This window comes from Carcharhinus amblyrhynchos, chromosome 17, assembly GCF_965287045.1.
Source record: "Carcharhinus amblyrhynchos chromosome 17, sCarAmb.v2.hapA, whole genome shotgun sequence".
Classification (NCBI taxonomy): domain Eukaryota; kingdom Metazoa; phylum Chordata; class Chondrichthyes; order Carcharhiniformes; family Carcharhinidae; genus Carcharhinus; species Carcharhinus amblyrhynchos.
Genome location: NC_137340.1, coordinates 50513930 through 50540985, shown reverse-complemented (window position 1 = coordinate 50540985; position 27056 = coordinate 50513930). Strand labels below are relative to the sequence as shown.

The 27056-nt window shown below is 47.4% G+C and overlaps 1 protein-coding gene across 2 annotated transcripts in view; it reads left to right on the top strand.

Annotated features, from left to right (window-relative positions):
* The window catches only part of LOC145354505 (golgin subfamily A member 7B-like), a 29066-nt gene extending 3355 nt beyond the window's left edge, over positions 1–25711 (top strand). Inside the window, exons 2-5 of one of the 2 annotated variants that reach the window (XM_080205931.1) lie at positions 5487–5612; positions 10222–10374; positions 20448–20549; positions 23105–25711. In XM_080205931.1, the coding sequence (XP_080062057.1) occupies positions 5487–5612; positions 10222–10374; positions 20448–20549; positions 23105–23191 (468 nt within the window). In that variant the 3' untranslated portion in view covers positions 23192–25711. Of the gene's footprint in view, positions 1–5486; positions 5623–10221; positions 10375–20447; positions 20550–23104 lie in introns of both variants that reach the window. The other variant, XM_080205932.1, reaches the window with a different exon arrangement.
* Positions 25712–27056: the final 1345 nt, after the last annotated feature.

Below are 27056 nucleotides of genomic sequence, written 5' to 3'. Positions count from 1 at the left end.
GTGAGTGTCATCCACTGAGTCAGAACCAGGATCCCATCAATGCTGCAGAGAATGGGAAAAAAATCCACTTTAGTGATTGTATTGGGTGATTTTGAGAAAAGATCGAGTTGTCTCAAGACATTTTCCAGAAATTAAATGAAGCCTAAAGGCCGTTTGAATCAGAACCCAGTGGCAAAATATTGGAAGATGGTTTTTAATTTGATGACTAGCTTCACATTATACTCTGGAAAAAGTCAGTTTTTTTCATTAATTTCAATTATCTGCAACCTTTAACTCTTAGCTATTTTTGTTTTACAATAATGCATTTTGATTTGATTTATTATTGTCACGTTTACTAGTATTCAGCGAAAAGTATTGTTTCTTGCGCACTATACAGACCATTCATAGAGAAGGAAACAAGAGAGTGCAGAATGTAATGTTACAGTCACAGCTAGGGTGCAGAGAAAGATCAACTTAATGTAGGTCCATTCAAAAGTCTGACAGCAGCAGGGAAGAAGCTGTTCTTGAGTCAGTTGGTATGTGATCTCGGACTTTTGTATCTTTTTCCCGATGGAAGATGGTGCAAGAGAGAATGTCGGAGGTGTGTGGGATGCTTAATTATGCTGTCTGCTTTGCCGAGGCAGCAAAGATGGCGCGGTGCTTAGCACTGCTGCATTACAGTACCCAGGGATCCAGGTTCAATTCCCGGCCTCGGGTTACTGTCTGTGCAGAGTTTGCACATTCACCCCATGTCTGCGTGGGTTTCCTCCGGGTGCTTTGGTTTCCTCCCACGGTCTGAAAGATGTGCTGGTTAGGTGCGTTGACTCGAACAGGCACCCGAATGTGGCGACTAGGAGAGTTTCACAGTGACTTCATTGCAGTGTTAATGTAAGCCTTAAACCAGCCTCAAAATGACTAATGGTGTCGAGGTCCTCATCGATGACGACGGATGAACAACAACGTAAGCCTTACTTGTGACTAATAAATAAGCTTAAAAAAAGTGAAGTGAACATTTACAGTCTGTCACGTGAGCAGGAATATTCCAGGAAAGGTTTATTCCTACTTATATGAGTTTTCATTATTCCTTTTGTCCAGAAAGAAATCACAGTGAATCATGGATTTAAGTTTACGAGCCAAAGCAGGGGACATGCTGCGCATAGTAAGATGTCGAGGCCAGTGATGGAAACTGTAGCTCAAGTCTTAGGAATCTCTCAGGTTTATAAAACATTGAGAGGAATGGATAGGGTGGATTCTCAGAGGCTATTTCCCAGGGCTGGAATGGTCGCTACGAGAGGACACAGGTGCTAGGAAGCAAGTACAGAGGAGATGTTAGGGGTAAGTTTTTCACTCAGAGGGTGGTGAGTGAGTGGAATCGGCTGCTGTCGGTGGTGGTAGAGGCGAACTCGCTGGGAGTCTTTTAAAAGACTTCTGGATGAGTATATGAGATTTAATGGGATTGGGAGTTACAGATAGTTCTATGGCCTGGTATAGAAGTGATCGGCGCAACTCGTGGGCCGAAGGACCTGTTTGTGCTGTAGTGTTCTGTGTTGGGTTAGCCTCTAGCTATGTGAAGCTGGGGCATCAGGGACTAGCACACAAACTCACCTTCCAACCTTCGTATGGAAGTGACTAACCATTTGTTTCCACTGCTGATTTGTTCCATCTCCTATTGATTTTTGTTCAAATTCAGATAGTTTGGTCACACTTTTTTATATAGGAAATGTGAAACGTAAGTAAAATAATAGTCGCCATCGCCCCAGAGGCTGTTCTCGCCTTTGAGTGGTGAGAGCTTGACTGGTGGTGATGTAACCTGAGGATCACTGCAGGCGAGAGGAAAGCGGGGGCTAAATGAATAACCTCAGCTGATATGGGAATTGAACCCACGCTGTTGGCGTCGCTCCTGAATCACAAACCAGTTGTCCAGCCAACTGAGATGGACCAAACATCGGTAGACTTCAGCTGGAGTACTGTATCTGGTTCTGAGCATAACACTTCAGGAAGGATGTGAACGTGTTGGAGAATGGTTCAAGGGATGAGAACGAGGTAGGTAGATTGGAGGTGTTGGGACTGTTCTCCTTGGAGAAGAGGAGACTTGATCGAGGTGCTCAAAATCATGAGGACTCAAGAAAGAGTGGGCAGGGAGAAATTGTTCCAGTTGGTGGGAGGTCAGAAACCAGAGGGCTCAGATTTTGATTTGATTTATTATTGTCACATGTACTAATATACAGTGAAAAGTATTATTTATTGCATGCTGTACAGACATAGCATACCGTTTATAGAGAAGGAAAGGAGAGAGTGCAGAGTGTAGTGTTACAGTCATAGCTAGGGTGAAGAGAAAGATCAACTTAATGCAAACTAGGTCCATTCAAAAGTCTGATGGCAGCAGAGAAGAAGCTGTTCTTGAGTCGGTTGGTACGTGATCTCAGACTTTAGTACCTTTTTCCAACGGAAGAAGGTGGAAGAGAGAATGTCCCGGGGGCATGGGGTCTTTAATTTTGCTGACTGCTTTCCTGAGGCAGCGAGAAGTGTAGACAGAGTCAATGGATGGGAGGTTGGTTTGAGTGATGGATTGGGTTTCGTTCACGACCCTTTGTAGTTTCTCTGTGTCATGGACAGAGCAGGAGCCCATACCAAGCTGTGATGCAGCCAGAAAGGATGCTTTCTATGGTGCGTCCATAAAAGTTGGCGAGAGTCGTAGCAGACATGCCAAATTTCCTTATGTGTGGAGTTTGCACATTCTCCCTGTGTCTGCGTGGGTTTCCTCCAGTTTCCTCCCACGGTCTGAAAGATGTGCTGGTTCGGTGCGTTGACCCAAACAGGCACCCGAATGTGGTGACTAGGAGAGCTTCATAGTGACTTCATTGCAGTGTTAATGTAAGCCTTAAACCAGCCTCAAAAATGACTAATGGTGTCGAGGTCATCGATGACAATAGACGAACAACAACGTAAGCCTTACTTGTGACTAATAAATAAACTTAAAAAAAAGTGAAGTGAACATTTACAGTCTGTCATGTGAGCTGGAATATTCCAGGAAAGATTTATTCCTATTTATATGAGTTCTCATTATTCCTTTTGTCCAGAAAGAAATCACAGTGAATCATGGATTTGAGTTTGCGAGCCAAAGCTGGGGACATTCATTGGTGGTCTTTCTTAGGTAATTGGCAAAAGGAGCAAGGGAGACACGAGGAACAACCCGTTCACTCAGTAAATGGTCAAGATCTTGAATATGCTGCTTGAGAGTGTGGTGGAGGCAGGTTCAACTGAGGCATTCAAAAGGGAATTGGATTATCATCTGTCCAGGAAGAACGTGCAGGGACATGGGTGCCGCTGGCTGGCCAGCACTTATTGTCCATCCCTAGTTGCCCTCGAGAAGGTGGTGGTGAGCTGCCTTCTTGAATCGCTGCAGTCCATGTTCCGTGGGTTGACCCACAATGCCGTTAATAGAACATAGAACATTACAGCGCAGAACAGGCCCTTCGGCCCACGATGTTGCGCCGACCAGTTAAAAAGCAATGACCCTCTAACCTAAACCAAACCCTTTCCATCCATAAACCTATCCACGGATCTCTTAAACGCCCCCAAACTAGGCACATTTACAACTGCAGCAGGCAGGGCATTCCAATCCCTCACCACCCTCTGGGTAAAGAACCTACCCCTGACATCCGTCCTATAACTACCACCCCTTAATTTAAAGCTATGCCCCCTCGTGCTAGCTTTCTCCATCTGAGGAAAAAGGCTATCACTGTCCACCCTATCTAAACCTCTAATCATCTTATATGTTTCAATAAGGTCCCCTCTTAGCCTCCTTCTTTCTAACGAAAACAACCTCAAATCCCTCAGTCTCTCCTCATAGGACCTCCCCTCCATACCAGGCAACATCCTGGTAAACCTCCTCTGCACCCTCTCCAAAGCCTCCACATCCTTCCTATAATGTGGGGACCAGAACTGCACACAATACTCCAAGTGCGGCCGCACCAGAGTCTTGTACAGTTGCAACATGATGCTGTGGCTCCTAAATTCAGTCCCCCTACCAATAAACACCAAGACACCGTATGCCTTCCTAACAACCGTATCTACTTGATTCCCAACTTTCAGGAATCTATGTACACGTACACCTAGATCCCTCTGTTCATCCACACTATTCAGAGTCCTACCGTTAGCCCTATACTCCACACATCTGTTATTCCTGCCAAAGTGAATTACCTCACACTTTTCCACATTAAACTCCATCCGCCACCTCTCGGCCCAGCTCTGCAACTTGTCCAAGTCCCCCTGTAAACTAAGACACCTTTCCTCACTATCTACCACACCTCCGACTTTGGTGTCATCAGCAAATTTACTAATCCACCCAACTATTCCCTCATCCAGATCATTTATAAGGGAGAGGTTCCAGGATTTTGACCCAGCGATTGTGAAGGAACGCTGATATATTTCCAAATCAAGAGGGTGAGCGGCTTGGAGGGGAACTTGCAGGTGGCGGTGTCCCCTTGTGTCTGTTGTCCTTCTAGATGGAAGTGGTTGTGGGTTTGGAAGGTGCTGTCTAAGGATCTTTGATGAATTGCTGTAGTGCATCTTGTAGATGGTACACACTGCTGCTACTGAGCGCTGGTGGTGGAGGGATTGAATGTTTGTAGATGTGATGCTTTGTCCTGGATGGTGTCGAGCTTCTTGAGTGTTGTTGGAGCTGCACCCGTCCAGGCAAATGGTGGCAGGAGGAGGGCATGATGTCCTATCCATTGTGAACAACAGTGTACACCTTGAGGAATTCATTCTGCCTCTCTTGTTGGGTCTTTCTTCATCTCATCTTTCAAAAGCGATGAGCAAAATAGCGCGGAGGTTGAAAATCTGAAATAAAAACAGAAAATGCAGGTTAGCAGGTCAGACCGCCCCTGTACAGAGAGAAACAGAGTTAACATTTCAGATCATCAGGATACAAAATGTGAATTTACTGTTGTGAGATTTTAGGGGAGAAACAAAGTATGTTCTTCTTGAAGAATGGGGTTGAGATTTGAGGCCAAATTTTACAAGGCCTGGTATATGCTATTGGTGTCTCAGGCCCCACCGCGTAGCAAAGCCCCTTTTATAGGTAATTGAAAAGAACCATATAATCACTGCAGTGCAAAAGGTGGCCATTCAGCCTATCGAGTCGGCACCAACAACAGTCCCACCCAGGCCTTATCCCCGTAACCCCATGTATTTACCTTGTTAATTCCCCTGACACTAAGGCGCAATTTATCATGGCCAGTCCACCTAACCTGCACATCTTTGGAGTGTGGGAAGAAATTGGAGCACCCGGAGGAAACCCACACGGACACAGAGAGAACGTGCAAACTCCACCCAGACAGTGACCCAAGGCTGGAGTTGAACCCGGGTCCCTGGCACTGTGAGGCAGCGGTGCTAACCACTGTGCCGCCGTGCTGTCCCCGTCTCCTGTCAGCAGTTATCTGAGGGTGTGATCAAAGGCCCCGCGTCCTCTTCACTCCCTGATTTGCTTCTCTCTCCTCCAGGTTCACAATCTTCAGGAGTTACAGCCGAGCGCCTCGTTGGCAACCAAAGTCTTCATCCAGCGAGACTACACGGATGGCATCCTGTGCCAGTTTCAGACCAAGTTCCCACCAGAGTTGGAGAGTCGGGTATTTCAATGTTGGCATTTCTTTACTTTGCAAATATGAACTTAAGCAATAGCAGCCGGTGATGTGATCCCTCAATCCTGCTCTGCCATGATCATAATGAATGGTGGAGCAGGCTCGAAGGGCTGAATGGCCTATTCCTGCTTCTAGTTTCTATGTTTCTAGTGTGACCATGGGCAGATCTGAATTGTCAGTGCGGAGAGCTGGGCCAAGGAGCTTAATGTTGAGCAGAAGTTGACTAGTTTGAGGAAAAGAACGAAAGTTGACATATTTCTGACTGCCCTGTGTGTGGGCAGTCGTTGCACACGCCCACCCTATATCTGGGTTAATCCCAGTGATTTTCCTGTGTCCGATTCTGGGCCTGTGCTGAGGTAACGAGTTATCACTGGAGTAATTTGGACACAGTTGGTCCCCGTGTCGAGGCCCAGACTGGGGATTGCAGGTCCTTGCTTCTGGAAGATGAAGTGGAGCAAAAACAGAAAATGCTGGAAAATCTCAGCAGGTCTGACAGCATCTGTGGAGAGAATAGAGTCAACGTTTCGAATCTGGGTGACCCTTCGTCAGAACGGGTCAGATTAAGCAGTGATTTGATTGAGTTGCTCAAGATAATGAAAGGAATTGAAACGTTCAATTAAAAAGGAATGTTTCTGTGATGTGGGGAGACCAGAACAGGGAGAGTCCAGTTTCTGGAATAAGTGGGAGAACCCCATGCCCACCCCAAACTTATCCTCCCCCCCACTCACTTCCACCCACCCCCAACTCACCCAAATCCCCCAATGCCCCCCCCAATTCCACCATCCCCAAACCCCCACATCCACCACCCATTTCCACCCACTCCCCACCCATTGCCAACCCCCCCGCCACCCATCCCTCATCAGGGGGAGCAGAGGGGAGCACACTCCGCATGGTGGAATGTTACCGGCACCTGGGGTGTAGGGAGTATGGGAATGACACGGATGTGGGAGCAAAACAACTTGACAACATTTTTGAAAAGGGGGGGTGGGTGTGGTTGGGGGTGGGGGTGGGGGGGGAGTTGGGGGTTGGGGGTGGGGCAGGGGGTTGGGAGTTGGGGAGTGCGTTGGGGTGGGGTGGGTTGGGGGTGGGGTGGGTTGGGGGTGTGTTGGGGGTGGGGTGGGTTGGGGGTGTGTTGGGGGTAGGGTGCGTTGGGGTGGGGGTAGGGTGGGTTGGGGGTGTGTTGGGGGTGGGGGGGTGGGGGTGGGTTGGGATTGGGGGTGGGGGGGTGGGGGTAGGGTGGGTTGGGGGTGGGGGTGGGTTGGGATTGGGGGTGGGTTGGGGTTGGGGGCGGTGGGGTTGGGGTTGGGGGTGGTGGGGAGTTGGAGGTGGGGGTGGTGGGGGTTGGGTGTAGGGGGGTTGGGGGTGGTGGGGTTGGGGTTGGGTGTAGGGGGTTGGGGGTGGTGGGGGTGGGGGTTGGGTGTGGGGGGGTTGGGGGTGGGGGTGGGTTGGGGTTGGGGGCGGTGGGGTTGGGGTTGGGGGTGGTGGGGAGTTGGAGGTGGGGGTGGTGGGGGTTGGGTGTGGGGGGGTTGGGGGTGGGGGGGGGTGTTGGGGGTGGGGGGGGTGGGATGGGATGGGATGGGAGGGGAAGGCTATTAAGGCTATTGGACCCAAAGGGGCTTTTTGCTTTGAACGAGCTCACAATCCCATGTTCTCATTTCGATGCCTTTGTCTTCAGATTCTTGTTTCAACCCCACTTTCTCACGCTGTGCCTCAGGGAGCGTTCCACTCCATGTTTTCTCTCACGGTCCTTCACACTTGCCTGTTTCGGGATTACACCACTCTCATGCCCTTCAGGTGAAGCAGGGGGGGCTTCAACTCCTGGTGGACTTTGTATTGACCCCATACTCCTCCGCCTTTGGCAGGGGGTGGGTATCTCTGGCACTTCTGCGGCATTCCTTCCACGCCATCCCTGTTGCGTGGTTATCCAATTCCGGGGTTCAGAGCACATCGGCCCTGAACTAATCAGACGGGAAGTAAATCATGGGTCCAACTGACTGATTGCGACTTTCTCAATCCTGACCAAACTAATGGATCCCTCATTGAGATCTTAAACTTCAAAGGCTTGCTGGCTCTGGGTCTTGCTGCCAAGTTCTGCTACGACCGGTCTCTGTTTAATCATCGCCCTGGTCACTAATTGGCCTCGATGTTTGAGTTGGCACTGAGAATTTCACATCCGGTTGCCACTGATTCAGTGTGTGGTCCTCACCCCCAAGACTTGGCACTAACCTAAAGAAAGAAGCTTTTAGAGAAACAGTTTGTTTGCTGCTCGTTATTCAGCGTTAACAAGCTTGAGGCTTGTTATAAAATTCCTAGATTTGCTGCACAGTTAATTTGCTGCAGATATTTTTTATTTTAAATACTAGCATTGGCAGGCAGGGTTCATGGCTGATTTCCCTTGACTCAAAGGCTGTAAAGTAAATGAGTAGATTACAGGCGCAGTAACAAAACTACGCACAACTATGAAATGAGCAAAATAAGAACATAAGAAATAGGAGCAGGAGTAGGCCATCTGGCCCTTCGAGCCTGCCCCGCCATTCAATAAGATCATGGCTGATCTGTCATGGCTCAGTTCCACTTTCCGGCCCTCTCCCCATAACCCTTAATCCCCTCTCTTATCAAAAACCCATCAACCCGCTTCTTGAAAATATTTAGCGAGGCAGCCTCCACCACTTCAACGGGTAGAGAATTCCAGAGATTCACCACCCTTTGAGTGAAGGAGTTCCTCCTCAACTCCGTTCTAAACCGCCTCCCCTTTATCTTGAGGCTGTGCGCCCTAGTCCTACTGTCTTTTTTGAGCGGGAAGAGTCTCTCCACCTCTATCCTATCCATCCCATTCATCATCTTATACGTCTCAATGAGATCTCCCCTCATTCTTCTAAACTCCAACGAGTACAAGCCTAGTTTATTCAGCCTCTCCTCATAGCTCAACCCCCTCAACTCCGGTATCAGCCTAGTAAACCTCCTCTGCACTCCCTCCAAGGCCAAAATATCTTTGCGCAGGTGCGGCGCCCAAAACTGCACACAGTACTCCAGCTGCGGCCTCACCAATGCCCTATACAGCTGCAGCAAGACCTCCCTACTTTTATATTCAATCCCCTTCGCTATGAAGGCCAGCATCCCATTCGCCTTCCTGACCACCTGCTGCACCTGCAAGCTGGGTTTTTGCGACTCATGCACAAGGACCCCGAGGTCCCTCTGCACCATCGCCTGCTGCAGTTTTTCGCCACGTAAGTAATAGTCCTTCCTACCATTCTTCCTACCAAAGTGGACCACCTCACACTTGCCAACATTAAATGGTTTCCTGTCCTGTCTTTTTACATGTTGAGCAGAGATGGTGGTGTAGCGGTAATGTCACTGGACTAGTAATCCAGGCGTGGGTTCAAATCCCACAATGGGGTGGCACAGTGGTTAGCACTGCTGCCTCTGGGTGCCAGAGACCTGGGTTTGATTCCAGCCTTGAATTACTGTCAGTGCAGATCTGTATGTTCTCCCCATCTCTGCCTGGGTTTCTTCAAGGTGCTCCAGTTTCCTCCCATAAGTCCAAAGATGTGCAGGTTCAGTGGATTGGCCATGCTAAATTGTTCCTTTGCCAAAGGATCATCTGGACTCAAAACATCAGTTCTTTTCTCTCCTTACGGACCCTGCCAGACCTGCTGAGATTTTCCAATGTTTTGTCTTTTGTTCCTTAGTGTCCCAAGATGTGCAGGTTTTGGGGGGGAATTAATGAAACAAATGTGCTAAGTTACAGGGAAAGGTCTGTGAAAGAGGCCTGGGAAAAATACTCTATCAGAGAGTCAGTACGGACTCAATGGGCCAAATGGCCTCCTTCTGCACTGCAGGGATTCTATGATTTTATGAATAAATTTGAAATTGAAAAATTAGTTTGGTACAAGTGACCATGAAGCCATTTTCGATTGTTGGACAAAACCCACTTGGTTCGCTAATGTCCTTTAGTGAAGGAGGATAGCACAGTGGTTAGCACTGCTGCCTCACAGCGCTAGGGTCCTGTGTTCGATTCCCAGCCTCAGGTCACTCACTGTCTGTGTGGGGTTTGCATGTTCTCCCTGTGTCTGCGTGGGTTTCCTCCGGGTGCTCCGGTTCCCTCACACAGTCCAAAGATGTGCGGGTTAGGTTGATTGGCCGTGCTAAATTCTCCCTCAGTGTACCCGAGCAGGAGTGAGGCGACTAGGGGATTTTCACAGTAACTTCACTACAGTGTGAATCTAAACCTACTTGAGACTAATAAATAAACTTCACTTTTACTTTACTTTAAGGCAGAGCTTCTTCTCTGTCACTGAGAGAAATCCTCAGGTTTTCACCCAGTAATAGTGCATCCTCTCAGGGTAGGGTGATGTTTCAGAGCTGTCTGTAGCAGGCGTTTTCTGTCGCAGAGGTTGAGGTCCAGATCTTGCTCGCGGTGAATGCCACTGACGGTCAGTTGTCCTTTGTAAGCGACAGGTCAGAGTGTGAAATGAGGCAGAGATATCGCACAACTCCTGCTCGTTCTCCGCACGGTGGGAAATGCTTGTAAAATGAGACGGTGGAAATGTTTTACTGAGGCCTCCAAACCATCGGTTTCCATTTCTCTCCCTTCCAGGTTGAAAGACACTACTTTGAAGAAACCGTAAAGACCTTAAACAATTACTACGCTGAAGCAGAGAAAATTGGAGGAACGTCCTACTTTGAAGGCTGTTTGGCGTGTGTTACTGCCTATGTCATCTTCATCTGCATGGAGACTCGATATGAAAAGGTATCAGAGGCAAAGTTTCCATTTGATTTTCCTCAGAGATTGCAGCTAAGCTGCTACACAGAGTCACAGAGATTTACAGCACGGAAACAGGCCCTTCGGCCCAACTCGTCTGTGCCCACCAGGTTTCCTAAACTGAACTAGCCCCATTTGCCTACATTTTGCCCATATCCCACTAAACCTTTCCCATCCACGTACCCGTCCAAATGTCTTTTAGACATTGTAATTGTACCCGCCTCTACCACCTCCTCTGGCAGCTCGTTCCATACACACACCATCCTCTGTGTGGAAAAAGTTGCCCCTCAGGTCCCTTTTAAATCTAAACCTCAACATAGAAACTAGAAGCAGGATTAAGCCCTTCAAGCCTGCTCCGCCATTCCTTTTGATCATGGCTGATCATCGAATTCAATATCCTAATCCCCCCCCACTTCTCCGCATATCCCTTGATCCCTTTAGCCCCAAGAGCTATATCTAATTTCTTCTTGAAATCAGACAACGTTTTGGCCTCAACTACATTCTGTGGGAGTGAGTTCCACACGTTCACTATCCTCTGGGTGAAGAAATTTCTCCTCATCTCAGTTCGAAAAAGTTTACCCCTTATCCTCAAACTATGACCCCAGTTCTGGACTCCCCCATCATTGGGAACATTCTTTCTGAATCTACTCTATCTAACCCTGTTAGAATTTTGTAAATTTCTTATAAGTTTCTAATTTTGGACTCCCCTACCCTGGGGAGAAAGACCTTGGCTATTCACGTTATCTACGTCCCTCATCATTTTATAAACCTCTATAAGGTCACCCCTCATCCTTCTATGCTGCAGAGAAAAAAGTTCCAGTCTATCCAGCCTCTCCTTATAATTTGAACCTTCCAGACCCAGTAACATCCTTGTAAATCTTTTTTGCTTCCTTTCTAATTTAATAACATCCTCCCTATAGTAGGGTGACCAAAATTGTACGCAATACTCCAAATGTGGCCATACCAATGTCTAGTACATTTGTAACACAACATCCCAACCCCTGTTAGTTGTAGCAGTCATGAATCAGAACGGTTTTGAGTTGGTTTGATTTATTATTGTCACATGTATTAGTATGCAGTGAAAAGTATTGTTTTTTGCGTGCTATACAGCCAAAGCATACCGCTCATTGAGAAGGAAAGGAGAGAGTGCAGAATGTAGTGTTACAGTCATAGCTAGGGTGTAGAGAAAGATCAACTTAATGTGAGGTAGGTCTATTCAAACCCAAAAGAGAAAACACTGGAAAATCTCAGCAGGTCTGGCAGCATTTGTAAGGAGAGAAAAGAGCTGACATTTCGAATCCAAAGCTTTGACAAAGGGTCATCTGGATTCGAAATATAGGCTCTTTTCTCTCCTTACAGATGCTGCCAGACTGGCTGAGATTTTCCAGCGTTTTCTCTTTTGGTTTCAGATTCTTGTATCTGCAGTAATTAACATTTATTTAGGTCCATTCAAAAGTTCTGATGGCAGCAGGTAAGAAGCTTGAATCGGTTGGTACGTATCCTCAGTCTTTAGTATCCTTTCCTGATGGAAAAAGGATGAAGAGAGAACGTCCGGGACGCATAGGCTCCTTAATTATGCTGGCTGCTTCTCTGAGGCAGTGGGAAGTGTAGACAGAGTCAATGGATGGGAGGCTGGTTTGTGTGGTTTTTGTATTAGATAGTACCCTTTCAAGCAGCCTTGTTCAGTCTCCTCTGTTGGTTGTTAGACTCAATTATCAACCAGTCTTTATCAAGTTCTCAGTAAAGATAGTGTCCCTGGTTTGATGCAGACAGGCTGTAAGATGTGAGCAGTGTAACAGTGCACACCACTGGGATAGGAGTGGGCCTCACCACTCTGCCAGCCTGTTCCGCAAAGGCATGTCTCTCGAGGTGTGGGTTGAGATAGTTCGGGAACGGTGCAGAGGGAACTTCACTCTGCGTTCTGCTACGCTGCAAACTACTTGCAATTCCTTAACACTAGCACTGACCTTCCAGATTGGGAAGGGCTTTTTGTTCCTGGGATTAGTGTCCCTTCATAGAATCATAGCCTTATAAGAGCACAGGAGAAGGTCGTTCAGCCCATCGTGTCTGCCCCTACTCTTTGAGAGCGCAATCCAATTAATCTTATTTTCCTTCCCCAGAGCACTGCAATTTAAACACAAGATTTACCAAATGGAAAATCTTGAAGAACACAAACATTCCTGCTGCTTCCAGTTCAGGATCGATGTGAAGTGACATTTGGAAAGGAAAATGAGCAGTTACTGAGAGGGTTAAATATCTGGCATGTTGAAACCTCAAGAGGCACTCTCAACCACTGGAAAATGGCAAGCGACGCACTTAAAACAGCCTTCAGTATATTGTTTGCACCTTAGTCCTGTATCTTTAACTTTGATTTGAGTCTGGATTGCTGGCATTTCTCCTTGTAGCTGAATTTCTCCATTCACAGAACAGTTACCAGGGCACTGTACACTGATCAGTGTGAGGCAACACTGAGATTTGTCAGTGAAACAGCCCTTGTGGAATGGTGAACTTTATACCCAGCATCCCTAGGGCCAGCGAAACCTCTCTATCTCTGGGGTTGTATCTTTATTCAGTGAGATTGCAGACATAAAGCGGATTCTTTGCTGCCATGGAAATTGGATAAAGAACTCCCATAAAGAACTTCCACAATCCGAAAAATGTGTAGGTTAGGCGGATTGGCCATGCTAAGTTGCCCCTCCGGCGGGATATTCTGACTTCGCTCACCTACTCCAGGGTCAACAGACCTTTGCGAGGTCCATGTCCTGCCCTCTATGATTCCCGAGGCATGTGGAATGGGAAAATTGTCCTCAGATATCCCTAGATTAGGCGAATTCACCATGGGAGATTTGTGGGGTTACAGGGATAGGGCAGGGAGAGGGTTGTGATAAGATACTCTATCAGACAGCCGGTGCAAACTCAGTGGGCCAAATGGCCTTTTCTGCACTGTCGGGATTCTATGATTTTGAACACAATGACACTTGAAATAAAATCACATCTGATGCCCATAGCTGAGATATCTGGAATACCCTGGTTCAGACACATTAGCCTGGCTAACCAAGCTATTCCTGACTGACTGATATCTCATTTCCACAGACCACTTCTCCATTGTTTGGAGTAGATTGTTAATGGGAAACTAATATCATAGAATCCTACAGTGCAGAAAGAGGCCATTCAGCCCATTGAGTCTGCACTGACCACAATCCCACCCAGGCCTCTCCCCATATCTCCATGCATTTACCCTAGCTAGTCCCCCTGACACTAAGGGGCAATTTATCATGGCCAATCCACCTAACCAACACATCTTTGGACTATGGGAGGAAACTGGACCATCTGGAGGAAACCCGCCCCCCCCCCCCCCCCCCCCCCCATGCAGATGTGGGGAGAACGTGCAGACTCCGTACAGACAGTGACCCAAGTCGGGAATTGAACCTGGGCCCCTGGTGCTGCGAGGCAGCAGTGCTAACCACTGTGCCACCCCATCTCATTGGTGTAACTGTATTGCGTTAGAACTGGACTGAGGTCGCATCTTTGATCCCTGGCACCAGGTCCTGACCCTGCCTTGGGCTGAGGTGGAGGGAGAGTTAAACATTTCCTTCTGCCCTTTCTTCCACACCCTTCCCAAGGAGCCTGCGACGGAGGTACTTCCCATTCAGGAGGGGTTACGGCGCGACTCAGGAAAATAGCGGAGAACCTTGCGTTCTTAGCTGACAGAGGGGAAGACCTAGAGGATCGCGCAGTCAGGTTGATGGCTGATACCCACCTGCATCTGTTTGGTATCTTATGGTCACCAGAACCCTTCATGACAGGTCACTGGAGATGGCCTGACCTGATTAAATGGAGAGCGCTATTGCAGGAAATCGGACACTACAGAAACTTGTGCTACTTGGTGGTCACAGCTGAATGACTCCTCGTTGATGATATCCTTGGAACTGTTTCAGATACTTTAATGAAGAGTTACTGGAGAAGGCCTGTTGGCACATTGAAGCCTACTCAGAGCTGTGGCCGTGGGTGTAAAGTAGCCCATTTGATCTCCTTTACAACCTCTCAGCTTTCTCCAGAAAACAGATGGCTATTGTTGATGAGCCAGACAGTCTACCTGAGAACTCCCTTGTCTTTTGTTCCCTTTATTTTAAAACGTAAGGTTTTAATTCCAAGATGAAGCCAAGTGTGATATGGATCAGCCGGGGAGGGCTTGGCCAAGAGGCTGAAAAATTAAAGGGGAACTAAGATCTGGCTTTGCTTCTCATGCGACGGATATCGTTGAAATGTTACATTGCTAAGAGTTTAGAACAATTCCATTTTATTTTAGCAAAGATTCCTTCACTGTCGCTGGATCCAAATCCTGGAATTCCCTCCCTAACAGCACTGCGGGTGAACCTACGCCACGTGGACTGCTGCAGTTCAAGAAAAGTGGTTCACCAAATAGGGATGGGCAATAAATGGTGGCCCAGCCAGCGGTACCCACACCCCACAATAGGATATAAAAAAATGAATGAGTTATTAAACTCCGGAATGGACACAGTACTTTGTCCCATCGGTTGAGTGTTTTGCGAGTGGGTTTTCCATTTTGGTTACACCCGGTGAGAAGACGTACAGAGAGATCCGGGCGAGCAGGTCCAGGGATCCTGGAAAGTGGCAGCACGGGTGGAAGAGATGGTGACAAAAGCAGATGGCATGCTTGCCTTCATCGGACAGGGCATCGAGTATAAAAGTTGGTAAATTATGTTACAGTTTAACAAACCATTGGTTAGGCCACATTTGGAATAATGTGTCCCATTCTGGTCACCACACTACCAGAACGATGCAGAGGTTTTGGAGAGAGTACAGAAAAGGTTTACCAGGATGTTGCCTGGTGTGGAGGGTCTTGGCTATGAGGAGAGATTGAATAAACTGGGATTGTTCTCCCTGGAAAGACAGAGGCTGAGGGGTGACCTGATAGAAGTTTATAAAATTATGAGGGGTACAGATAGGGTGAACAGTTGAAAGCTTTTTCCCAGGGCAGAAATGACAATTACAAGGGGGCACAACTTCAAGGTAAGGGGGTTAAGGTTCAGTGGAGGTGTGTGGGGAGGTTTTTTACACAGAGAGTGCTGGTGGCCTGGAATGCACTGTCAAGTGAGGTGGTTGAGGCAGTTACATTAGTCACATTTAAGACTTACCTAGATGGACACAGGAACAGGTGGGGAATAGAGGTTTAAAAGCAGTTGATCTAGATAGGACAACGTGATTGGCACAGGCTTGGAGGACTGAAGGGCCTCTTGTGCTGTAATGTTCTTTGTTCCCATTATTAAATTCTACATTTGCTCCCTGTCCATCAACGCCCCTCATTTAAAAACCTTGTTCCTTATGCTCAAATCCCTCGATGCATTCGCACTCTTGCCTATCGTAGCGTTGCTGGCCTCACAGCGCCAGGTACCCGGTTCGATTCCAGACATTGTCAGTGCAGAGTCTGCATGTTCTCCCCATGTCTGCACGAGTTTCCTCCGGATGCTGCAATTTCCCCCCACAGCCTTGAAGACGTGCTGGTTAGTTGCATTGGCCGTGCTAAATTCCCCCTCAGTGTAACCCGAACAGACGCCGGAATGTGGAGACTAGGGGATTTTCACAGTAACTTGATTGCAGTGTTAATGTAAGCCTACTTGTGACTGATAAACTTTCACAATCTCTGTAATCTCCTCCAGCCCTGCAAACCTCCGAGAACTCTTGTCTTAGTGGGGGCAACTTAGCCTGGCCTAACCTGCACATTTTTGGAGTGTGGGGGGAAATTCAGAGCACCCAGAGGAAACCCACACAGCTATGAGGAGAGAACTCAAACTCCACACAGAAAGGAACCCAAGGCTGGAATCGAACCTGAATGCCTGGTGCTGTGAAGCAGCAGTGCTAACCACCATGCTGAGATGCTTATGGTTTGTGTAGTCATCACTGCTCCTGATTAAATATCATATCATTTTATTTTTCTCCTTTCTAATGCTTAGTTCCTGCACTATTCCAACTTCTATCGCCCTACCATTGCCTTCAGGAACCTTGGATCTGAACTCTGGAATTCTCTCCAGAATCCTCTCCCTCCCATTTTCCTTAAGCCGCACTTTCATGTTTACCTCTTGTACTGACTTTCTCATAACTGGTCCAGGTGTCTTCCTGTTTTGGCACGCTCCAATTCTTACCGGATTAAGTTTCTGTGAAGGACCTTGTAACATTTTCCTGTTTTAAAGATGAGAAATAAATTCAAGTTATTGTGTTAGACCCGGAATCTGATGAAATTTTGAAACAGTTTACTTACCAGGCATCCGTACAGTCCAGAAGGAGGCCATTCAGCCCATTGAGTCTACACTGACCCACCCAGGACCTATTCCCGTAGCCTCACTTATTTACCCCCATTAATCCCCCTAACCTACACATCGTGGGAGACTAAGGGGCAATTTAGCATGGCCAATGCACCTAACCTACAGATCTTTGGACACTAGGGGCAATTTAGCATGGCCAATTCTACCTAATCTGCACATCTTTGGAGTGTGGGAGGAAACTGGAGCACCCGGAGGAAACCTGTGCAGACACAGGAGAAGTGCAGACTCCACACAGACAGTCACCCAGGATCAAATTTGAGTCCCTAGCACTGTGAGGCTGCAGTGCTCACCACCGTGCTAAAATACTTATGGTACTGTGTGGTTATGACTGCTCCCCAATTAAAGTCATATAATTTCATTTTTCTTCTTTCTAATGCTTTAGTTAACCAAAATCACAACTGTTCAGCAACCAAGTTGTCATAATATTTTCCTGGAAGATAACTTCTGTGCAACCAATGATGAATGGTTGTCGTAGCAATGAATGCAGAATGATAATTACCGTGTTATAAAGGGACCACACCTCTTTTTGTTCTGTGCCCCAGACTGCACACATCTCAGTGTTTGCTCGATGGCTCCCTGTTCGTTGGAAGCTTTTGTGTTTCGACCTTGCTTTGCTGCATTTGTGAGTGATTGGTTTGTCTTACCAGAGAGAGCCGAGCGAAGGATCGAATCCCAAACTTCCCTAAAAACAGCCTCGTATTTCTACAGGACCTTAATTGAAATAAAATGACCCAAAGTGTTTTGTTGGAGCATCGTTAAGCTAAATCTGACACCAGGCTTCAGAAAGGGATATTGGGTCAGGTGACCATAAATCTGGTGAAAGTGGTAGGCTTCAGGAAGCGAAATAAAACTTGTCATTTGTGAAACGGTTTAGGACTTTGGGTCGGTACTTGTTGGAGTTTAGAAGGATAAGGGGGGAATCTTATTGAAACTTACAGGATATTGTGAGGCCTGGATAGAGTGGGTCTGGGGAGAATGTTTCCACCAGTAGGAAAAACTAGAACCAGAAGACACAGCCTCAGGCTAAAGGGACGATCCTTTAAAACAGAGATGAGGAGGAATTTCTTCAGCCAGAGGGTGGTGAATCTGTGGAACTCTTTGCCGCAGAAGGCTGTGGAGGCCAGGTCATTGAGTGTCTTTAAGACAGAGATAGATAGGTTCTTGATCAATAAGGGGTTATGGGGAAAAGGCAGGAGAATGGGGATGAGAAAGTATCAGCCATGATTGAATGTGGAGCAGAAGCGATGGGCTGAACGGCCTAATTCTGTTCCTATGTCTTATAGTCTTACGTAAAGGAAGAAAACTAAATGGAGAGGCGAAAAGGTTTTGGGAGGGAATTCCGAAAGAATTCCAGAGTTCAGGATTGAGGCAGTTGAAAGCACAGCCTCCAATCACAGAGTGATTGGACTATGAAGAGAGGCTGAATAGACTGGGTCTGTACTCGTTGGAGTTTAGAAGGATGAGGGGGGATCTTATAGAGACGTATAAGATAATGAATGGGATGGATAGGATAGAGGTGGAGAGATTCTTCCCGCTCAGAAAGGATAGTAGGACTAGAGGGCACAGCCTCAAGATAAGGGGGGGGGGGGACGCAGTTTAGAACGGAGTTGAGGAGGAACTTCACTCAAAGGGTGGTGAATCTCTGGAATTCTCTGCCCGTTGAAGTGGTGGAGGCTACCTCGCTAAATATATTTAAGACACGGGTAGATAGGTTTTTGGTAAGCAAGGAGATTAAAGGTTATGGGGAGAAAGCGGGAAAGTGGAACTGATCCACTTCAGATCAGCCATGATCTTACTGAATGGTAGGGCAGGCTCGAAGGGCTAGGTGGCCTACTCCTGCTCCTATTTCTTATGATCTTATGTTCTTATGATTACATTGGGGGATGGTCAAGAGGTCAGAATTGGAGGAGCGCAGATATCTCGGACGTTTGTGAGCTGCGGGAGTTGATAGAGATAGGGAGCAGCGATGCCGTGGAGAGAGTTGAAAACAAGGATGAGAAATTGGAAATCGAGGTGTTGCTTGGCCGGGTATCAGTGTAGGTTAACAAGCATAGCCAGGAGGTATGGTGATAGAACAGAACTTCTGATTAAAACCCTGGCTCACACCAAGCATATCAAAAACAGAACGCAGATGTCTGGAAAGTAGGAGATGAGATGAGTCAAGTACAGGAATGAGATAGAGAATCTGGTGAATTGGCACAACGACAATAATCTCTCACTCAATGTCAACAAATCGAAGGAGATTGTCATCGACTTCAGAAAGCATAAAGGAGAACATGCCCCTGTCTACGTCAATGCGGACGAAGTAGAAATGGTCAAGAGCTTCAAGTTTTTTGGCATCCAAATCATCAACAACCTGTCCTGATCTCCCAATGCTGATGCTATAGTTAAGAAAGCCCACCAATGCCTCTATTAGCTTATAAGACTAAGGAAATTTGGTATATCTGCTATGACTCTCACCGACCTTTACAGATCCACCATAGAAAGCATTCTTTCTGGTTGTATCACAGCTTGGTATGGGCTCCTGCTCTGCCCAAGACCGCAAGGAACTGCAAAAGGTCGTGAATGTAGCCCAATCCATCACACAAACCAGCCTCCCATCCATTGACACTGTCTACACTTCCCACTGCCTTGGCAAAGCAGTCAGCTTAATTAAGGACCCCACACACCCTGGACATTCTCTCTTCCACCTTCTTCCATTGGGAAAAAGAGTCTGAGGTCATGTACCAATTGACTCAAGAACAGCTTCTTCCCTGCTGCTGTCAGACTTTTGAATGGACCTACCTGGCATTAAGCTGATCTATCTCTACACCCTAGCTATGACTGTAACACTACATTCTGCACTGTCTAGTTTCCTTCTCTATGAACTGTATGCTTTGTCTGTATAGTGCGCAAGAAACAATACTTTTCACTGTATGTTAATACATGTGACAATAATAAATCAAACCAAATCAAAGTATCCGTGCTTAAGTGGCATTAAACTTTCTAAAACAAGCTCTGTCGCTCAGTTGACACTTTGAGTTTTAAAAGCCTTACAGGTTGCTGGAAAAGACAAGACTTGTGGAATAGTCTGGAATAGATTTCTGACAGACAAGGGAATTAAGGGTTATGGGGAGGAAGCGGGAAAGTGGAACTGATCCACTTCAGATCAGCCATGATCTTATTGAATGGCGGGGCAGATGCAAAGAGCTAGATGGCCTCCTCCTGCTCCTATTTCTTATGTTCTTATGTATTCAGAAGGTCGTTCTGAATGAAGAAAATACTTGGTTCATTTTCAGTCCGTCTTTCTAATGGTGCCCACTGCAGCCTCCCAGCTCCGAGCAGCCTCCCAGCACTGCCCACGTTCCAAAGCAAAGTAGGTCTGTTGTCCATCTGCCAGAGCTAACAGTTAGTTCCACTTCCCTGCTGTTCCCCCACAACCCTGCAGATGTCAACTCTTCAAATACATATCCAATTCCGCTTTGCAAGTTATAATTGAGTTTGCTTCCAGGCATCCCCTTTCCAGATCACAACATGTATTGCGCAAAGAATGTTTTCTGATGTTACCTCAGATTCTGTCCTACGTGCGGGCTTGAAACTGGTTTTATTGTACTTTTAATTGCCGCTGTGGACCTCTGTTAGCTCCAGAGGTTTCACTGACAACTGGAGTTTGACTAATTGCCCTCGTTTATCTTGAGATACTGCACATTTGCTTCTTTGTTGTGTGTTTTCTCCTAGGTTTTGAAGAAGATTTCTAAATACATTCAGGAACAGAATGAGAAAATCTATGCCCCCCGAGGGTTGTTGGTGACAGATCCCATTGAACGTGGGCTGCGAGTTGTATCCTTTCCGAGATTTCTTTTGTGTTTGACCGTGTGGGGTAAGTTCAGTCCCTGAGGCAGCCTCAGCAGACAGGAACGTAGATCAATATATTGAGTTTAAAGTTCAGTGCAACCAATCAACGCTGGTATTTATGGTCCATTGTGCCTCATCTAGCCCAGTCCTTCCCAAACTTCCTTTCCCATGTGACCCCCATCTTAGCGCCTGGTTGTGGGAGGGAGTGGTAGGGGTGAGAGTGGAGATACAGGAGATGAGTCAGACACCCACCGCACTGGGGCCCTCAGTTACCTGTTTCAGGTTGTCTTTTGCCACACTGCTGACCTTTGTCCTGCCATTAACACTATTTATTTAACCTTTTGTGCATTTATTGCCCATCTCTAGTTGCCCTTGAACTGAGTGACTTACTGGGCCATTTCAGAGGGCAGTTGAGAGTCAACCACATTCTCTGGAGTCACATGTAGGCCAGACCGGGGTAAGGACGGCAGATTTCCTTCCCTGAAGGACATTAGTGAACCAGATGGGTTTTTCCAACAATTGACAATGGTTTCATGGTCATCAATAGATTCTTAATTCCAGATATTTTTTATCGAATTCAAATTTCGCCATCTGCCTTGCTGGGATTCGAACCCAGGTCCCCAGAACATTAGCTGAGTTTCCGGATAAGTAGTTTAGCCAAAATACCTTTGGACAATCCCCTCCCTAATGATCCTAATGACCTCTTAATGGCCGCTATTAGCACCCTTCTTAGCCATGATCACCACCATTTACATTCCCTTCATCTTTTTGTCCACAGCATCCTTGTCTCCATCCTCCATCCCGCCCCTACTGCTCCACCCTTCCACCCAGGAACAGTATAAATCTCATCCAGTTTCCTCCAGCTCTGATGGGGAAGCTTGAATTGTTAACTCTGTTCTCTCTCTGCATCTATTGTCAGACTTGAAGAGTTTTCCGTCTCTGGTCCAGTGACAACAGCGGCAGGCCACTGCGGGTGGGGTGGGTGGTGTTAGAGTGTTGGGTTTACCCTGAGGAACAATGCAAAGGTCCACCTTATCAAAGGCTGGGGTAGCAGCAATGATCAGGCCTCGGAGAGCAGCCAGTCAGGCCACCTCCACCAGCTATCAAAACCCAGTCCAAGCATAATGGCCACCATTGCTGCCTCGGAACTCGCAACCCCAAAATCTTTCCCCAGGACCCCCTACTGTAGTGACGAACACTTGACCTAACTTCTCATCAGCACTGACTTCTGTATCTTTCTCCCTCATCTGCTTTTCTGGGAAGTGTAGACGAAGTCAATGTATTGGAGGCCGGTTTGCATGATGGACTGGGCTTTGTTCACAACCATTTGTAGTTTGGGCACTAAGAGGACAATTTAGCACGGCCAATTCACCTAACCCACACATCCTTGAGCTGAAAAGCGGAGCACCCAGAGGAAACCCATGCAGACACAGGGAGAACGTGCAGACTCCGCAAAGACAGTGACCTGAAGCCGGAATTGAACCCACGTCCTTGACGCTGTGAGGCAGCAGTGCCAACCACTGCGCCACCAGAAAAGGAAATCTGCTGCAGAGGATGTTGGAGATCAGCACAGCCACAGCGTTCCAGCTACTGTTCACTAACAATCCCTACTGTGCAGAAGTAGCACAGTGGTTAGCACTGCTGCCTCGCAGCGATAGGGTCCCAGGTTCAATTCCTGTCGTGGGTGATCGTCTGTGTGGAGTTTGTACATTCTCCCCATGTCCGCATGGGTTTCCTCCGGGTGTTCCAGTTTACCATAGAACATAGAACACTACAGCACAAGCAGGCCCTTCGGCCCACAAGTTGCGCCGATCATATCCATACCTACCACGCCATAGAACTATCTGTTTCTCCCAATCGCATATACTCATCCAGAAGTCTTTTAAAAGACCCCAGCGAGTTTGCCTCTCCCACCACCGATGGCAGCCGATTCCACTCACTCACCACCCTCTGAGTGAAAAACTTACCCCTGACATCTCCTCTGTACCTGCTCCCCAGCACCTTAAACCTGCGTCATCTCGTAGCGACCATTTCAGCCCTGGGAAATAGCCTCCGAGAATCCACCCTATCTATTCCTCTCAACGTTTTATAAACCTCTATCAGGTCGCCTCTCAACCTTCGTCTCTCCAGGGAGAAGAGTCCCTGCTCCCTCAACCTATCTTCATAAGGCATGCCTCCCAATCCAGGCAACATCCTTGTAAATCTCCTCTGCACCCTCTCTATAGAGTCCACATCCTTCCTGTAGTGAGGCGACCAGAACTGCGCACAGTACTCCAAGTGGGGTCTGACAAGGGTCTTATAAAGTTGCAGCATTGGACTCCCACAGTCCAAAGATGTATGGGTTAGGTTGATCGGCCGTGCTAAATTGTCCCTCAGTGTCGGGGGGATTAGCAGGGTGTTTCTGTAATCTCCTCCTTATGGACTATGTGTCTTATGGTCTCCTCCTGGCTAATAAAGCCAGGGATCCCACGTGGTTGTTCGCAGCCTTCTCGAGTTATCCCCCAGTGCGGAGCTACTTTCCTTCACCCTGTTGTGTGCAGATTGAGATTGCAATCTACGAGGACCGGTGCAGCAGTGGGAGTAGTAGCAGCGGCAGCAGCAGTACCAGCAGTTGTAGCAGGGGCTGACGGTGAGGAGAGCATCAGCCTCCACCACACTCCAGCTCCATTCCTCTTTCTACAACAAACAAACAACAAAAAAAACCATTTCTTTTGCAATAACGACATTTAACGACTTTGTTGTATCTGAAAGCGTTTCTACGTCACGTGCTCTGCCTTCTCACTGTCGGTTTTACAGGAGGGAGCAAGGACACCAGGCAAGTGAACAAAGATTATAGACACCGTCCTATAGAACCAGGAACTCTGATTTCACCCAGAACGCAGTGTTGGAGATGACCGTGTATTCCAAATGTTTGTAATGTAAGTAATCATAGATTAGAATGATAGAATCCCTGCAGTGCAGAAGGAGGCCGTTCAGCCCATCAAGTCTGTGCCAACACCAATCCCACCCAAGCCCTATCCCCTGTAACCCCATATCTTCACCCTGCTCATCCCCCTGGCACTAGGGTTCATTTAGCATGGCCAATCAACCTAACCTGCACAACTTTGGACTGAAACCGGAGCTCCTGGAGGAAACCCACGCTGACACGGGGAGAACGTGCAAACGCCACACAGACAACGACCCAAGCCGGGAATCGAACCTGGGTCTCTGGTGCTGTGAGGCAGCAGTGCTAACCACTGTGCTGCTGGCCCTCCCATAACCTCGCACTCATCACCCCTCAGTGGATCTGTGCCACTGGACTGCGACATGTGGTGTGTCCAGGTTGAATTCAGGATTCCTTCTTTGCCTCCCGACATCCCACTTTTCCTCAAGGTGCTCCGTAAAGCTTACTGCTTTGATCAAGCTTCTGTGGCCCAACATCTCCTTCTTTGGGCCCATGTCAAATTCTTCGGGCCCGTCCTTCCTGTGAAGTCCCCTGTGAAATTTTACCACATTAAAGGCTGTATATAAATACAAAGTTGTTTAGCCTCTGCCTTATTTACACAAGGCTGTACACTTATTAGAGTGTGAGAGAGAGTTAAGGAGACACTCCTGCAAAACTGTCAACTGGTGGCGTTGACTGGGAGTGTTTCTCAATGGAGGGAGAAGAGCAAGATTGGCCAAAATATCTTCCATTTAATATATCTGGTGTCTCCTGGAAAGCATGGACATCAAATATCAATCATACCTTAACTTCACCCTTAACTTCACCTTAGTTTGGTAAGTATGCTGTTCATTGTGGAGGTTCGTACAGATTGGCAGTTCCCCATTGATCAGGCCCTCGTCTGTACTTTGTTGGATTGTCGCTATACTGTGACTACAATTGGGAATCCTCCTGTGGGTACCCCACCTCCTAACTCCCCAAAGTCTGTCCACCATCCAGGAGATACAAGTCAGGAGTGTGATGGAGTACCCCCCACATGCCTGGATGGGTGCAGCTCCAATAACACTCAAGAAACTTGACATCATCCAAGACTAAGCAGCCTGCTTGATTACTATCCCTTCCACAAACATTCACTCCCTCTGCCACTGATGCACAGTGGCAGCAGTACGTACCATCTACAAAATGCACTACAGGAACTCACCAAAATTCCATTGACAGCACCTCCCAAACCTGCGACCGTCTAGAAGGACAAGGGCAGCAGGTGCTTGGGAACACCACAAGTTCCCCTCCAAGCCACTCAACATCCTGACTTAAAATATGTCGCCTTCCTTCACTGTCACTGGGTCAAAATCCTGGAACACCCTCCCTAACAGCAGTGTGGATGTACCTACATGGCGTGGACTGCAGTGATGCAAGGAGGCGGCTCACTTCCTTCTCTAAGGGCAGTTAGGGATGGATCTTCCAGAGCCTACATCCTGAGAATGTATGAGAAAAATGGTTCTGACTTGTGTATGTGGAAAGTCCTCTGTCTTATGTCAGAAGAGTAAGCTGTATTGACTCAAACATGCAAAGTGTTCCTTCCTTCTTGTAAACCTTAAACCTGGGCTGAGGTGCACTGTCTGTCGCCCAATGCTGTGAATTAGCATGTACACTGACACTTAACATATCACAGAATTGTTTGTTACAGCTCTAAAGGAGGCCATTCGGCCCATTGTGTTTGCACTGGCTGTCTGAAGGAGCAACTGGGGAGTGCCATTCTCCCGCCTTCTCCCCGTAACCATGCACGTTCTAACTTTTCAATTCAGTCTCGTTCCTTTTTTGAATAATTTAATTGATGCTGACTCTACCACACTCGCAGCACTTTCCAGACCATGCCCACTCACTGCGTGAACAAGCTTTCTCTCATCTCACCTTTCCTGCTTTTGCATTTGCTCTAAATCCGTGCCGTCTCGTTCTCGATCCTTTCAGGAGTGGGAACAGTTTTTTTTTTCACCCTGCCCAGACACCTCGTGATTTTGAAAGACACTCTGTTAAAATAGTGTAGAGAGAATGTGCGCAGTGCCCAATAACTTATTGGCAAGGGTCTCCTGTAATATTAAGGTCACCAATATAATCTCAATGTTTGTCGGTCACAGATTAAAGCTGCATGTTCCTCTTACGTTGTATCATGTAATCAGCATGCGCTGTGATCCTGTACTGTAAAATGCAATGAATAAACCATATGGGTTAGTAACACTGTCTGCGTGACACAGCTGATTGAGCTTGTGTGTTTTGATACTGTCTCACTGGCCATTTTTTATCGATCGATGTCTCTGTGACTGCATCCACCAGCCCCTGTCCCATCTGTACCATGGAATGCTATCCATTCACTCGGTCCCCTCAATCAATCAACCATGTCTTCTGCCCTCTCCCACATTTTTCTATCTCTTATGATCGCTCCCTTTCTCTCATTCTCCCTTGTTTCCTTTATCTCTTCTCCCTCTCTCTCTTTCCCTCTCTCCCTCTTCCTCTCTCCCTCTCTTCCTTACCCCTCCTCCTCTCTCTCTCTCCCTCTTCAACTCTATCTTTCCTCCCCAGTCATGGTGCTCTACCACTTTCTTCCATCCTGAGCCCTGTGTAGCTACATTTTCTTTTTATTCATTTGTGGAACATGGGCATTGCTGGCAGGCCAGCATTTATTGCCCACCCCTACTTGCCCTTAGAGGGCAGTTGAGAGTCAACCACATTGTTGCGGGTCTGGAGTCACATGTAGGCCAGACCGGGTAAGGATGGCAGATTTTTAAAAAATGTTTTTATTAATGTCAGAAGTAGGATTACATTAACACTGCAATGAAGTCGCTGTGAAAATCCCCTAGTCATCACACTCTGGCACCAGTTTGGGTACACTGAGGGGGAATTTAGCATGGCCAATGTGCCTAACCAACACATCTTCAGATTGTAGGAGGAAACTGGAACACCCAAAGAAGCCCACGCAGACACGGGGAGAATGTGCAGACTCCACACAGACAGTGACCAAAGCTGGGATTCAAATTCAGGCCTACCCAGGTCCCCTCCCACAACCCCTTTACATCGATGACTATTTTGGTGCTGCTTCATGCTTTCATCCAGACCTCAAAAAATTCATCAACTTTGCTTCCAGTTTCCACCCCTCCATTGTCTTTACCTGGTCCACCTCAAACATTTCCCTTCCTTTGACCTTTCTGTCTCCATTTCTGTCAGTAGACTATCCACCAATATCCATTACTGACTCCCACAGCCACCTGGACTACAGCTCTTCACACCATACATCCTGTAAGGACTCCATCCCTTTCAGCTCCTTCACTTCTGTGGCATTTATTCCGATGATGCCACTTTCCAAAGTGTTGTTTCTAAAATGTGCTCCTTCTTCCTCAACAGTGGATTCCCATCTACAGTTACTGACAGGGCCCTCAACAGCATCTCCCATGCCACGACCCTCACCCTCTCCCTTCTCTCCCAGAACAAGGGTAGGATTCCCCTTTTTCTCACATTTCACCCCACCGGTCTCCGCATGCAAAGCATAATCCTCCGCCATTTTCGCCAACTCCAGT